This window comes from Nothoprocta perdicaria, unplaced genomic scaffold (genome assembly GCF_003342845.1).
Source record: "Nothoprocta perdicaria isolate Ctin4 unplaced genomic scaffold, notPer1 scaffold_15, whole genome shotgun sequence".
Classification (NCBI taxonomy): domain Eukaryota; kingdom Metazoa; phylum Chordata; class Aves; order Tinamiformes; family Tinamidae; genus Nothoprocta; species Nothoprocta perdicaria.
This window is the reverse complement of record NW_020454649.1, coordinates 7,469,125-7,484,373: the sequence shown is the minus strand read 5'-3', so window position 1 is coordinate 7,484,373 and position 15,249 is coordinate 7,469,125. Positions and strand designations below refer to the sequence as shown.

Genomic DNA, 15,249 nt, shown 5'->3' with positions numbered 1-15,249 from the left:
ATCCTCCATAGATTTGTATTAGGGGAATAAACTAGAAAACTAAAGAAAAAAAATTAAAATTAAATCTTAAATATGCCTTGGTAGTACCGTGACACAATATTACATTGCTTGCAAACAGATGGAATCAAATGCAGCACAGGCACTGCAATCTCAACTACAGAGCTGTGTATTTCAGCCCTGTACAGGATAATAAGCTCTGCTGTGCTACTAAGAGCCAAGAAAACCTACAGCAAGGAGGGGCCTTCTTGAATTCTCCAGTTGATAGTCCTGGCCCAAGTAAGGGCACAGCATTCTGGTAGGTTAATGCAATTGAGAAACACGGACTGCATCTTTGACAATCAAGGGGTGTCTGGAACTCCAGGACACGCCACACATTCCAATAGAAACATCAAATGTAGCATGAACCAGGCTCAAGGAAGTCACCATAGACTTCTTCGCCATATGCTCTGAGGAATCCCTCTCTCTTTCACAGGATATTTGATTGGACACCTTCAATCAGAAGCAATTAGTATTTCTCAAGAGAAAAAAGTATTTTCTTCTTCTCATGTTTTCTAGTCTGGAAAACTATTCAGCCAAGTTCCTCCTTGCAGGCACACATTTAAGACCTGCTAAAGCTGCAGGAGATGTCTGCTCTACCCTAAAGAGCCTTCTGCAGAGACGGTATCTTGAATTTAACATCTGATATAATCTGGCCTCAGTAAAATGTCACATTTCATGTAATAGCAACTCCATCTTGCTGCTCTACTTCAGCAGTGGAATAACTGCAGCAGTCCCCTAGATGGAAAATCATGATTTCTTTTACACAAAGCTTGAATTTAGAAGAGAAAGAAAAAAAGTATATTCCCACCAGACCTGCATGGCCTAGCTGGCAAAGACAGACAACAGTATTAATCCCAGATAGCACAGCTCAAGGTTATAATCTTCCCATGACCTCCACTGCTGGCTCAACAGCCTGGTCCTGTACCATATTTAGCACAAAATACACAACACTTATTTTATCAGGCTCTGAGGGGAACAGACCCCTTGAAGTGGCTTTCCATCTTTAGCTCCAAAGTACATCCTAAGCAGAATGCAAGTTACATTAAGGCAGCAGCAGGCCTTCCTCACTGGTAGGAGCTGAGGATGAAGAGTCTCCTTCCACTACTCTGCTCCCCATCAAGCAGCATTGGTGACAACGTCTAGTTGTGGCTTCCAATTTTGAAACTAGAGGTCACCAGGATCAGAGAACAGGACATCAATCCAGAGTTTTTAGTTCTATCTCAGCTGGAGAAACTGTTACACAGAGGTTTTGGTCTCATAGCTCTTCCATTAGAGGGCTAAAGAAGAACTTCAAGGACTAGAAGAGCTTTGAAGCCCACTATACAGTCATTTATGGGAAGACTACTTGAAGCCACTAGTGTAAGAGTCAGGCATATAGAAACATACTCTCTTGTTAGCCCTCAAAGTTGTCTTCATCAAATACACAACTTCTTTAACTCTCTGGTGTGGACTTTTGCCTCAGGCCTAACAATAGAAGAGCTGCTGGACACTTCAGTCCCTCTGCATCTGACCATCTTTTCACAGACAGGATCAAGAATGTCCTTGCTGCCCCTTCGTCTTCTCTTTCTTATCTTGAGCCTGGCAATGGGGAATCTGCACAGAAATTGTTTACCTCTCTTGTCCAGCTGTATCCCAAAGCTGTAAGGCAACCTGGGTGTTATCCACCATCAGATTCTTCACCTGGTAATCAATACCTGTCAAGGAGACAACAGTGATTGTAAGACAGGACGCAGAGGGAACAGCTTGCCTTTGCAAGGCAGTACCAGCAGCATTTATTTCAGGGAAATTAGAAGATTGACTGGAAACTGAGATGAGATTGCCTTCACCTTTAGGGTCAGAAACTGTGTGGATTAAATAGCAGCAGGGGGAAAGCCTATATCCAGCTAGGCATTCCCACTCCTTTTAGCTGGACAGGTCAGGAACTCCTTTACTTACCAATGGTGGCATTGAGATCCGTCAAGAACCTATCATGGCAAAAGCGGTGGATGAAGGAACTCTTCCCAACGCCGGAGTTGCCCACAAAAACAACTTTAAATATGCGATCTGGGGAACAAGTGGCTGGTTCCTGTGCTTGGAGCTGCAATGGAAGAAAGGGATGCAGTTTTCAGAAGCCCAGTTACAGGCCGTGCTTTGATTTTGGCAACAGATGCCTGCCCTATAAACCTATGGAGCTAGCTGGGAAGAGAGTGAGAAATCCTCAACCCCCTGGGAGCAAGTGTTTGAGGAAGAACCACTAACAACTGAGAGACTCACCCTGGTTTCTGTGCCAATGGGCTGTCCTCTGGGAGGCAATGGAGCATCATCTGATCCATCTGCTGTTTTTCTGCAGTCAATATCACTCTTCAAAGTCACCTTCAGCCTCTCAGCATCTGTTGCTGCCGACCACCTCTCCTCACCTCTGCTCTTCTCTCCAAAGTTCACACCTTTTCCCACTTGCAACTCTGTCCCATTGCCTGGGAAATATTTGCAGTTCTTCCTGCTGGGTTCTTCCATTGCCACATCCACAGGGAAGGTGAAGGGATGGTCCGCAGAAGCTAGTTGTCTGTATCAAAGTCCACAGGCACCACAAATGGGATTTGGGAGGAGAAGGGAAGAGGAGGAGGTTGCAAGTCCCCAAAACAACCAGTGTGATCCACTGGGTGCCTATGACAGGCTTGCAGGACTCTGTCTCACACGTACCCTACTCCCTATGCAACTGTGACTAAGACACCAGCTGCACCCCGGCAGCTGGGGGAAGCCTGGTGGCTCATGAGCTATGCCACACTTACATGTGCTCACATGTATTTCATTAATCTTAATAAAAGCTTCCCACCTTCTGGATTTTTCAGGGCTTCTTCGCCTCCCACTTCCCCCAATATCAAAAAACAAGACAGCACATCAAGCACACAGGGGCCACTGGAGGAAGACAGAGCTAAAACATCCTCAGCAAGTCTCCACCACCACCTCTCCCGATGTGCAGGTGAGCCAGGAGGGCTGTGAGCGCGGGGCTCAGGGCGAGGGCTGTCGGGCGCGCGGCCGGCGTGCTGCCCCGTGCTGCAGGCGCGCAGCCCGCGCCCCGATCAGCCCCTCGCGCCCCGGCGCTGCGCGGGGCACAGTGCAGGCCGCCGGCCGCCCCGGCACCCCACCTGCCCCACGGGGGACGGGTGCGCGGGTGCTGCCGACGTCTGTGCTCCTGCAGCCACGCAGCTTCTAGCCAGGAGGTACGTGGGGACGCCTGCCAGCCCGAGCCCTGTCCTGGAGCGGTCGCATAGGGGATAGACCCCTGTGGATGCACAGGAGCGGGCTGACACACATCAGCCACCCCAGCAAAGGAGGCAGAGGGATATTTTTCAACAGCACCAACTAGATTTAACTGTTTTAAACTGCTAGAATTGCTGCCAAGGGGCAAGGAAGTATCTTAGTTCTGTTGCAGCCTTCCATTATTAAAGAATTACAGAAAGAAGTGGGAAGGCTTAGAACGTCACCAGAAGACTTCATCCACCACAGACCTCCATTACTTTTACTGGCCACCAAATGGAGAGACCAAAGAAGAGAGACCAAAGCCTTCCTGCAGTCGGTTTGTGCACAGGCAGAACATCCCACCTCTCCGCAACTTTTTCACTAGGCACAAGCACAGGAGCAAAGGCAACAACTCTCCTCTTTCACTCCTAAGGGTGACTAGCCGAGAACTCCCCTGACCTCGCTAAGGAATCAAGCCAGCTCTACTATTAACTTGTTTTTCTAGCAGTCCACAAGCTCAGACGCCTGAAGCTCAATTCCTAAAGGCCTCTACAAGAATAACAAGCATCAAGGCCAAGTTGCACCTGGAATAAACTCTCAGCCTAGATTTACATCTTCCATTTGGCACTAGAAGAAGCCACGGAGGAATGGGAACTTTCCACAGAGATCTGGTAGGGAACAAGGAATTGTGCAGTCTTAAAAGCTGTCTGAGGCCAGTTAGTCCAGCGGAGATCCAGTTCCAAGCCAGACTTGGGCTGGCCTGGCCTCTCCAGCCTGTGAAGTGAAGCAGGGTTTAGGCCAACACACGTGTTTGGAGCACGTTCACCTGCAACGGCTGATGCTTACAGCCAGCACAGATCAGACAAGCGAGTGTACGTGGCTACTGAAGCCACTGTGCTATCTGCAAATAAAACCTGTGGTTTGGGCCACACAGGGACATGTGCCTGCCAGCTGGAGGGGAGGTGTCTGTGCAGGTGAGGAGGGAGATGGGCAGGATGAGCCCTCCTGAAGCTGGGCCTTCTCCTTGGGGCTGCCAGCTGCTGGACACAACACCAGCCTTGTGCAACTCCTGCCCTTTGCCAAGCCCTGGGGATACGTCTGGGGCATAAGGCACCATGGACAGGATTTCTGCCAAAGGAGGAGCTGGTACACATGGGAATGATGCGGTCATTTTAACAGAGCTGCCTGGCTCAGTCATTAAGGCAGCCTTCCTGATTCCCATCCTTTCCCCAGAACACTCTCCCCCAGCCTCTGATGGCATGTAGATTTGCTTCCCCATTGCTGCATGAGTGGGGCCATCACAGTGTGGAGGTTGTCCAAAAGCCTCCTTAGCTCCCCACCAACACCATCCTTTTGTGCCAGGAGGTGGTTGGAGCCACACTCAAGTCACATCCCACCACTCCCCAACAGTGAGCCAGTGCTGAGGGGGAACCAGACACAGGACACAGCTGGACTGACAGGGGACTCCAGTGGGCACACACTGACACCACAAACACGACACAGACGCCCAGCTAACCGTTTGACCGGCTTGTCGTCCAGCAGATAACTGCCTAGCACTGACCCTTTCTTCAACAGGGGCTTTTTGCTCTGAGGCGCCTGGAAGTTGAAAAGAGAAGGGATGAAGAACAGTTAGGAGGCAGGAACCCAGCCACTCCCAGGTCAGCCACTCATCACTTCTGTGACCACTTTGAGGGGAGGACTGGAGCCCTTCCAGCCCCACAACGTGCAGTGCTGGAGCCCACCCCGAGGCTTTGAAGAGGGCTGAGCAGAGGGCTTGCTCTTTCTCACGCAAGAAGGTACCACTGAGGCCGCTTTCCCCTCCGCCACAAAATACAACCAAATTGATGGTACTCAAAACTGGAGTCCTTCTCAAGACAGCCAGAGATGTCTTTTCTAAGGCTTGTCCTCCAGCTTGTGCTACAGCTGATTCTCCTTCCCCATCTGCCCTTTTCTTGTGCTTGTGGCTTGTGGCAGACATCGGCTGCCCCTTCTTCAGAGGGCACTGCCGCCCCCCAGCCCAGGTGCTCACCCTTAGCTGCACGGGCTCCCCAGGAACAGCCCGTTAGGCAGGAGGTGGCTCTGCCCAGGGCAGGGGGCACAACCTGCCTCACACACGTGTCCCTCTCCAGGCCTTCCTGCCCGTCGCGACGCTCACCACACTCGCTATGGCAGCCAGCATTTACCCCCAGAGAAGCAGAAAACGGTTCCTCTTGCAACCCTCCTGCCCCAGATGAAGCAGCCTGGTCATCCCCAGCAGAGTCCGGGACAAGCAGTTTGCCAGAGACCATACAGGAAAGCCTGGAGCAGAGAGGGGATGCGCCCCAGCTACCCCAAACACTGGGCTCAAGCCTGACCTCGCTGCCTCGTGCAGCCAGCCTAACTCTTCTGTCCTCATACACAACATGGCAAGGTGCCCACCACCCTAGCTCTGTAAATCCATAGATTTTGAACACGTCCTCACAAGTTATTTCTGAGGGCAAAAGTGGGGGAAGAAGAGCTGTCTGTAGCCTGGCCAGATTACAGATTCACAGATTCACAGAATATTTAAGGTTGGAAGGGACCTCTAGAGATCATCTAGTCCAACCTTCCTGCTCAAGCAGGCCCACCTAGAGCATGTGGCACAGGGCGGCATCCAGGCGGGTTTTGAAGACCTCCAGAGAAGGAGACTCCACAACCCCCCTGGGCAGCCTGTTCCACTGCTCTGTCACCCTAACAGTAAAGAAGTTCCTCCTCACCTGGAGACGGAACTTCTTGTGTTTCAGCTTGTGGCCATTACCCCTCGTCCTATCGCTGGCCACCAGTGAGAACAGCCTGTCCCCTTCCTCCCTGCATTCTCCCTTCCTGAACTTATACATATTAATCATATCCCCTCTGAGCCGTCTCTTCTCCAGAGAAAACAGGCCCAGCTCACTCATCCTCTCTTCATACGAGAGATGTTCCATTCCCTTGATCATCCTGGTTGCCCTTCTCTGGACCCTCTCCAGAAGCTCCACGTCCCTCCTATACTGGGGTGCCCAGAACTGAACACAGTACTCCAGGTGCGGCCTCACCAGAGCTGAGTAGAGGGGCAGAATCACCTCCCTTGACCTGCTGGCAACVCTCCTCCTGATGCAGGCCAGGATSCCATTGGCCTTCTTGGCCACGAGGGCACACTGCTCACTCATGGTTAACTTAGTGTCAACCAGGACTCCCAGGTCCCTCTCCGTGGAGGTGCTTTCCAGCAGGTCGACCCCTAATCTGTACTGATGCCTGGGGTTATTCCTCCCCAGGTGCAGGACCCTGCACTTGTCCTTATTGAACCTCATGAGGTTCCTCTCTGCCCAACTCTCCAGCCTGTCCAGGTCCCTCTGGATGGCAGCACAGCCCTCCGGAGTGTCGGCCACTCCACCCAGCTTGGTGTCATCCGCAAACTTGCTCAGGGTGCACTCCGTGCCCTCGTGCAAGATTAGTCTTGAGCTCATTGAACACCTGCAGGCAGCTCCTGACAGGTCCTCCTTGGTGCTGCCCAAGGGAAGACTATGAAGATACTCCTTCAATAACCTCCAGACTTATTTAATAGGCAAAAAAATAAAAAGCTGCTCCATGGGCCAGAACAAGCCATCCAGCATGGACAGCCATCTCTCAGCAACTTAGTTTCCAGAGCAAGGGAAAAGGATGCAGTTTAAAACAAACAGGGAAACTCAGACAGAAATGACCTCCACACCTGAAGCGTCCTACAGCCAACAAGCTGTGGCCTTACTGGCTGTGCTTGGTGCTGCCTGGCTCTGGGCCGCTCTAGGAGGCTCACAACTGTGCAGCACATATCGTCCAAGCCAAGGGATCCTCAAGTTTGCAATGACCCGTCTGCCAGCACTGATATTAGGCTGCGGTTCAGCCAACAAGCAGTTCTCCAGTGGGAAGAGAGGAGGAAGCCTCGGGAGGTTGAGCTGGGAACAGCAGGTTCAGTCAAGGGCTCTCTCTCCACACAGGGAACAAGGAAGCTGCATTGCAGCTCACAGAGGCCCAGCTGAGTCACGGCCCTCAGGCAACCTGCTGCTGCACTGCCCTGCTCGGGGAGGAAAGAGCCTCCCTTGTACGTACCTGGGGAAGAAAGAAGAAACAACCAGGTGCATTTGCCCATTGGTTCTGCCATGCTTTATTGGCTTGCCAGCTTTGTGTAACATTTGGATTTTCGCAGGGATGGCAAAGGGACAGATGCAACACTGCAACTGTAACAACACACAAGGCCAAGGATTCCACAGTGACAGCGTACACAGACGTGTTTCCAATGGGAAAGAAAATGAAAGCATCTTCTGGTTTGTCAGTGAAATGCAGATGCATGTCCAGTGCTGCCAAAGTCCCCGGACACCCCTCGCAGGGAACGGACATGAAGTTTGCTCACCCAGGATAAGACCAGCATGCAAACGCAGCACAGCCAGGTGGGTGCAGAAGGATCCTGCAGCTCTGGGATCTAAAGGGCACCCGCAGCCTTGGCGCTGCCGGTGACGTGGCCACCAGAAGAAAAGGTGTTGCACAGCTCTGGGGCCAGGCCTGCCCACCCTGGCAAGGCCAGAAACTCTCACAAAGAGCAATGCCCTAAACCAGGCACTGGGAAGTGCAAAGGAGCAGTGGCTGTGGGTTGCCATCAATCACACACAGCCCAACGCTCCCTCCGGTCAGTTTAATGTCTTTCCTATGAAAGAACCCCTGTTCATCACACCTGCATTTCACAGAAATAACACAATCCTTCCCAGCAGAGGGTAGTAAAGACACACATGGTTTTCCAGGCTAAAAAGAAATCTATACTCGATGCTGGGGAGCGTGCTACACAGTAGGAGCCCACATCAGAAGGTTGGTTTTCCTTTTTGGCTGTGCAGGACATTATCATCTCCTGTCCCTCCTCCCACGGGACAGGCTGCGGGCAGACTTTCTGCAGGTGCTAAATGACAGCAGCATCTCTGCAATCCCTTGCAGCCCTGCTTTCCTGCAGACTAAAATGAGAGTGGCTCAGGTTGTCAATGGAAAAAGAAAAAACCTCCTTCCAGTACAGGTTGATCAGCCCAGCATGACCCAGCCTGGCCAGCTGAGGGATGCTGGTGGCCAGAGTTCAGTCTGCTGCTCCTGCCTGCCCAGGAAGGAGAGGAGCAAAGGCAGCTCCTCTGCCGTGACTGCCCCTCTCGAGTCCATCCGTGGCTGTCCTAGCAGTGGAGAAGACAGGAGAGGACAAGAGAGGTGCCCCAGCTTTACATCCAGCCAGGCACCTGCCTGAATTGCAATGCCCACAGACCCGTGGGTCCACCCACAGGAACTCGGTTGCTGTAGCTTTACACAAAGAAAGAAGAGAAAGCACCTTTTCTTTGTGTATTTGCACTGACCTCTGCAGCAAGGTAACCGTAAATTTTCAGGAGGAAGCCATGAGCTCTCTCTCACATGCACACGTGCAGGCACACTCAACATGACACATCTTCACAAGCAAAGCATCTCCCTTCAGATTTCAGAAGCACACGCAGGCAGGCACACACACCTCACCTCCCTGTGACAGCTTTCCTCCTGAGCACAAGGCAGCAGTGCAGAGCCTCCATCCAGCAAGTGCCCCTCAAAACGCTAATGGACAACTCCCTCCTCCTTAGGCCCCGGCCCCAGACCCACTTTCTTCCTCTTCCTTCACGCACCAGCCACACAGGACAGGTCTCATCTCCTGTGGCCTTCTACTCATCACTGCCAGACAGCTGCGTCCAGACCTTCTAGTGGAGCATGGTGGCCAAGCAGGGAAAGCAACGTGGTAGCAGGGATGGGTACCAAGAAGGGCACAGAGCAGCCTTGACAGCGACACATGGGAACACAAAGACATTTTTTTTCATGGAAAAAAAATTAAAAATAGATCACATGCCCATACTTATCTTGGAGTCTGGGAAAGGCTGGCCATGGAGTTGACTGCCTCAGTGTTCTCCAGGGACAACAACTGCTCATATTCCCAACAAGCTCCCCACTTCCTCCTAATCCTTTGATACAAGGCTCAAAGATGCATCTCCACCAGAGCAGAGTTTGCAGGAATGGGGCAGCTGCCCCCAAAGAGAACACCTGCAAACATCTGCTACCAACTCAAGCAGTCAGGGACCAACTCTAAAACCTGCCCCTGCCTACACCCAATTCCCCGCCACGTCCAGTGCAGCCAGCAGCGTATCTGGGAATCCGTCGTCTTCGTGACCACCGAGCTCCAGGGCTGCACCCGGCTCCAGCGCCCTCCCCACACGAACTCAGGTGCCGCACAGGGCCCAGGCCGGCGCGCGGCCGGCAGCCCCGCAGAGCTGTGGGCCCGGGCCAACGCGCCTGGCTTTGAACCCGGGCACCGGAGAGAGCGACACGGAGCTCCTCTCCAGCTCTGGAAGTCTGTACTCGTGCTCCACACCAGGCCTCGCAGCTCAGGTCATTGTCCCCCGTGGAAGTGACAGGCCCCTGAGTGGTGACAGCAATAGCAGCAGATGAAAGGAGGGTGCCTAGGAATTAGGATTTTCTTTCTTAGACTAACCAGCTTCTTGGCTTCAAAAGTGTCGCGCTCATCGCGGAGTTTCTTGTTCATCTCTCTGCTCCAAAGAAAGACACAAGAGAGAGACAAAGAAGCATTCATTGACAGTGAAGTAAAGACCAGCATTCGAAAGCTAGGAAGGAGAGGGAGTTTGGGACACAGGTAGAGATGCTCTTTAGTCCACACAGGTTGGGACTTCCATGTGTCCCAATACAGTTAATAGGCTTCACGTGGGCCCCTTAGTCAGCAAGAAAAAATACATCTATCCAGGGGAGGGATTAGTGGATGCAATAACACAGCCTGTGCTCTGCTGGAGCTGAGCAGAGTGCACAATACTGTCTGGCCCTAGCAAAACTGGCAGCGTGTGAATGCTGCTTGAATACATTCCTAGGGCTTTCTATGGGGAAAATGAGCAAAGGGCTGAAACCTCAGCACTGCAGCTGAGCCAGCAAATCAGCTTAGCAAGAAAGAGAGCATGAGGAACAAAGGACAATTCCCAATCCCACCCCCAGACAAGCCGTTGACTTTGGCAGCCACACTTGCAGAAGCAGGAAGGGTTTGAGTATCCCTGTTAGACACCAAGGGCTCCGTATCTCCTACCGTCCCTTTTCTTACCTGAGGAGCTCCAGCTGTCGAAGGAGGCTCTGTTTCTCCTTCTGCATGTTCTTGGAGACTCTAAACACATCCCTGGGTGAAGAAAATTTTAAAAGTGGAAGTCAGCGGGCCAAGAAATACAAAGCTCCCTTTCTCGGGGACATTCATGGCATGTGTAAAGAAGCATCCTTTACTAGCATGTTTCAGTGGAAGAGGCACAGCCAGGAAAGTCAGCTCTCCTTCTGTGTGAAGGTAGGGAATCCATTTTCCCCTTTTCACCCCCTAGTTTCCTAAACTGCTAGACATGGGAAGAACTGCAATATCCCAATGAAAAGCAGTTGGGTAAGATGAAGCTCCAAAACAGAAACACAAGTGATTAACATAGGATCTGTAGGAACACGGCAGAGGTGATGATGAACTGGAAAATATAGTAAGGAGAAGACTTCTTTAGGCTGAGGAACAGTTGTAATTTTTATAGCCATTTTGTAGTCAAATACCAATGAACAAATCCATCTCCCACTACAGGTGGGTGAGAGGCTAAGTGCAAATACCAGTTTAGGCTTGCAGGCTCACGGGAGCTACTTCTTGTCCTCAAGATGAGGCAGGCAATCCTCCGACAGGATGAAAGCTTCTAATTAGAGACCTTGATCTTTAATTATTGCACATCCTTCCTCTTTGCCCGAGTCCTTGCCCAGACAACCCACCCTCCTGCCAATCCTCACCTATCCTTCTGCTCCTGTTCAATCTGGGCCTCTTTCTGGAGCTTCTGTAACTGCCCCTTGGCCACCTCCAGCTCCCACTTGCTTTTCTCCAGCTCCTCCAGAAGGTTTTCATTCAGATGCCGGAGCCTTTCATTCTGTACGCGCGTCTCCAGCTGCTTCGAGTTCAGAGACTGTAGCTGATGTTCCAGCTGCAAGGGGAGAGGAGGAAGAAGAGGAAGGGTTAAATGAAGGGTTGAATACAGCGAAGGAGGGATACGTGCTACAGTTGTGATTGGAGAAAAAAAAAAAAAAAAGCTGAAAAATGCAGACAATGAGGCAGATGGGAAGTAAAGACAACTTAGGTCTACAAGATTACCAGTGGTGTCAAGAAGGTAAACAGGAAGCAAATATTTTTTTTTCCATCGGAGCCAGCACTGGGGAGCAAGCAGTGCAATTTGTCAAGCATAGCTAGGGAAGCACTTCAGGCAGCTTGAGGAATTTGTTGCTGTCAGGCTTTATGGAGATCACAGTTCAAATCTGGGTGAAAGAAGGACTAGAAAAAATTAGGCAGGAGGGAGCAGAAGTGTATTTATATAAGAAGGTTTTAAGCACAGGTGTTGAGATTCAACTTCTGGTTTAGGGAATTCCTAAACCTGTGGATGGTGAGAGGTGGGCGTACTGAATGAAGCGTAATGGGAATGTGACACTACATAGGTCCTACTGTAAATAATGAAAAATGGAAAGTCAAGCAAGTGGGTGGCCTTCACTCCAACCTAAGCTCCTGTTGGAGATGGGACCCTGGGCTGGAGGGACCTTCATTTTGTCCCAGTGTGTTGTTTTTATGCCACTTGGGCACAGCTCCACTCCAGACAGTGCAACAAGACATCAGCACAACTGACAGGCCTGATCTGGGAGTTCAAATCGCTGCATTCAGCCAGCGACCTGATTCATCACACACGTGAACTGGCTGGTGTAGCTTGGGAAAGGGTCGAGGCCAGAGACGAAGCAGTCAGACACACTCATCTCAGATGATGAGCAGGGCATGGCTGGGAGGCTGGTACTGACACTTCAGCCCTTTCAACCTTCCTGTGAGCTCTGGAGTCCAGGCTCACATAACAGCAACACTGCCACCATCCCACAGCACCTAGGTTTCCAGTAAGTCGGGGACATACATTCAGAAAAGCTCCTGCCCCTCTCCAAGAAGTCTCTACCACACAAAACTCATCCCATTTTATGTTGTATGCAGTCTGAAATGATACCATGCAACACTGTGCTCACAATACTAGACTTTCACCACAAGAGGGACCTCATTATCCACATACTGGATAATCACAGTATGTGATAAATGTGAGAGTTGAGAGCAGCAGAAATGCCCATTTTAGTCACAGTAAAGGCTTCATCTAGCCCAGTATGCCTTGACCATTACTTAGTAGAGTCCACTCCCCTCCAACATCCCAGCATTTGCAGTCTTTGGATTAGGCATGTTACAGGCTATATCCCTGTCTATTTTTGCTTTTTGCACCTGTTAATGAGCCCATTAGTTCAACCAGTTCCTTTTTAAACTGCCGATACCATCGGACTCCACAACCTTCTATAGCGACAAATTCTAGAAGTTCACTACTCCCTTGTAAAATCAGGACTTTGTTCCTGCTAGCCTTCTCAAGTCTCCTCTTGCTCTTGGTGGACTTGATGGATAACTATTCCACACACACCTTATCCACCACCTTCCTGATACTGTAAAACTTGGTTGCACCCTCCCTTAGTCTCCTCCTCTCCAAAATGAAGAGTCTAAGCTTTTCTGTTCTCTGCTAATAAGACAGATGCTCCCTCTCCCTAATTGTTTTAGTTCTCTGTACCTTCTCATCCTAAGTAGGACACAGTGGAGTTAAAGGAGACCAGAGCTGCAGAAACTCTTGAAAAATGAGCACACTGTGGTTGTGGGTAGCGGGAAAATATCCTCAGTCTTACTCTCAGCATCCTTCCCAATGGCACCCAAAGCTCTGCTGGCTTTTCTGGCTCCTGCACACTGTGCTAGTGTCTTGAGAGAACTGATGTTTCATCCTCATCACAGCTAGGTGCCTAACTGGGAATTCCCAAGTTGCAAACATCTTTCAGGTACCCTCCCCATGGCTTATTCCTCCAGGAGCCATGCCTGGCTTCTTCAGAAGGAGATGGACACTCAGACACCCATACAAATACACATACCAGGGGGAGCAGGTCAAAGGGAACTTCATGCTTTGATCTCTTTGGTGACTGTAATCAGTGCACCATTGGGATGCAAGTGCATAGTACATACAGCTCCAATTGTCAGAGAACTGCTAGGCTGTTTTATTTCATCTGGATGCAATATTTTTTTACCCTGGGTTATTCTGGAGTTGCCAGAAAACACAAGCTAGGAAGATTTGACCCTTGCATGTCCCTATGTGCTTTTATTATATGCTATGGTAGATTCCAAATCCACAACTTTTAAATCTTCACCCAGTCTTCCTTGCCAAATAAAGTTATTGTCCAGCTACTGGGAGGAGTACAAGAAAAAAACAAAACAGATAAGAAAAAGAATGTGTGTGAGGGAACCACTCAGAGGCAGCCATTACAGCTGAAGACAAACCAACGCACTCCAACGCCTCAGAAACAGGCAGGGAACCAGACCAGCCAGCACCAGCCCTCAGCAAATGAGAACCATCCTCAGTCAGAAAAGGTGCAGCAGAAAGGCACAGGAAGGTGGCATGCTCTTTAGAAACACTTTGGACCCTGTTACCTTCTTCTGGCGATAGAGGATTTTCTCTAGCTCTTGCTCTTTGCTGTGCAGTTCCTTCTGAAGCAGGTTACTTCTGTCATGCCTCAATGTTTCCTGAAGAAACAAATATATGTGACTATTCATACAACCCACAGCATGGTAAGAGCTGTTGCTTGTCCAGGTAAACCAGCAGCTATCCTTTAGACCAGAGAACGTTTGAGGACTCTTCAGCCAAGAGAGATGAGGTACCTGCCCAATCAGCCTCTCCCTTTCTGCTTTGATCTGTTGCTCCATTTCTTCATAAAGGCACCTGACTTCTCGGTCATGGTCTGTCTCCCTCCTACAAAGGGAAAGGAGAACACACGTCAGGGGAGAGAAGGAGAATGCAGAAAGGAAACAGGAGAGGAAAGTGGTGAAAGGTTCCTACAAAGAGCTGATCGCAAGGTAAGTACAAAAGAGTGTGGCAATGTCAAAAACATCCTGGAACAAGAGTTAAGCTGGACCAAGGGTTATTTATTGCGTGACCAAGCGGTCACGATGGTCTCCTTACCGCTTCAGTGCCTGCTCCATGGACTCCCTCTCATGATGTGCCTCCTTGATGTACGACGAAACCCGCAACAGAAACTCCTCAAAACTGGACAAGAGCTCGGGACGCTCCTTTCGCAGCCGGGCCCAGAGCTCCCGAACCTCCCTTGGGCTGCAGCAAACACACAAGAGAGAAAAAAAGCAAGTGAGTTCCTGGGTCATCGTGTGAATGGTTATTGCAACTCCAGTATGCATTCGGTGCTGGAGGGATTGCCTTTCTCCTATGACCTTCTGCAGTGCACCACCCCAGCAAGGAGGGAGAGAAAGCAGTGCCTGAGTGATGAAGAGCAACATCTACTGCCATTGCTGGTTAGCAAAACACTGAGACAGAGGAAGCAAGCTAAGAAGGAAAAGTCAACTGTGAAGCAAACATGGAATGACTGTTTTACAGGTGTTCAGTAATAATACATGTGTGTAAAACAAGACTTGAAGATAAAAACATTCAGCAAATTTGTTGTGAGCTGTGATCAAGTAGCAAACTATTATAATCCAAGGATTTTAGCACACATCACCTAGGTGTAGTCCTCACACCAGGAGGAAAAAAAAAGAAAGAAAGAAAAGAGAGAAGAGAAAAAAAAAAAGAAAAGAAAAAAGGAAAAGGAGAACAAAAAAGAAAACAAAAAGAAAGAAAGCATTACACTCTTCTGGTATCTAATTTATTACAATTAGAACACAGCACTTAGAAATATGCCCCTTCCCATAAAATCTCTTAAGCCAACAGGGACTGAGACAACTCTCTATACTTGTCTTCAAAGGCTTTGGGATAGATTTTTGTTCGTTTGTTTTTAACTCATGACACTTTTATGAACTGCCATTAAACGTACCAAACAATTATACTCGTAGACATCATTTGGGTAGAGATTTTAATT

General features: G+C 50.0%; 1 protein-coding gene across 1 annotated transcript in view; it reads right to left on the bottom strand.

Moving 5' to 3' along the window:
* Window positions 1-15,249, bottom strand: part of CRACR2B (calcium release activated channel regulator 2B) — a 28,548-nt gene that overhangs the window by 6,086 nt on the left and 7,213 nt on the right. The window contains exons 6-15 of the mRNA XM_026034791.1: window positions 14,346-14,492; window positions 14,045-14,135; window positions 13,817-13,909; window positions 11,080-11,267; window positions 10,379-10,450; window positions 9,767-9,821; window positions 4,775-4,854; window positions 2,293-2,581; window positions 1,975-2,116; window positions 1,652-1,733 (exon numbers count right to left, since the gene is read on the bottom strand). Of these exons, the coding sequence (XP_025890576.1) occupies window positions 1,652-1,733; window positions 1,975-2,116; window positions 2,293-2,581; window positions 4,775-4,854; window positions 9,767-9,821; window positions 10,379-10,450; window positions 11,080-11,267; window positions 13,817-13,909; window positions 14,045-14,135; window positions 14,346-14,492 (1,239 nt within the window). The remainder of the gene's footprint in view (window positions 1-1,651; window positions 1,734-1,974; window positions 2,117-2,292; window positions 2,582-4,774; window positions 4,855-9,766; window positions 9,822-10,378; window positions 10,451-11,079; window positions 11,268-13,816; window positions 13,910-14,044; window positions 14,136-14,345; window positions 14,493-15,249) is intronic.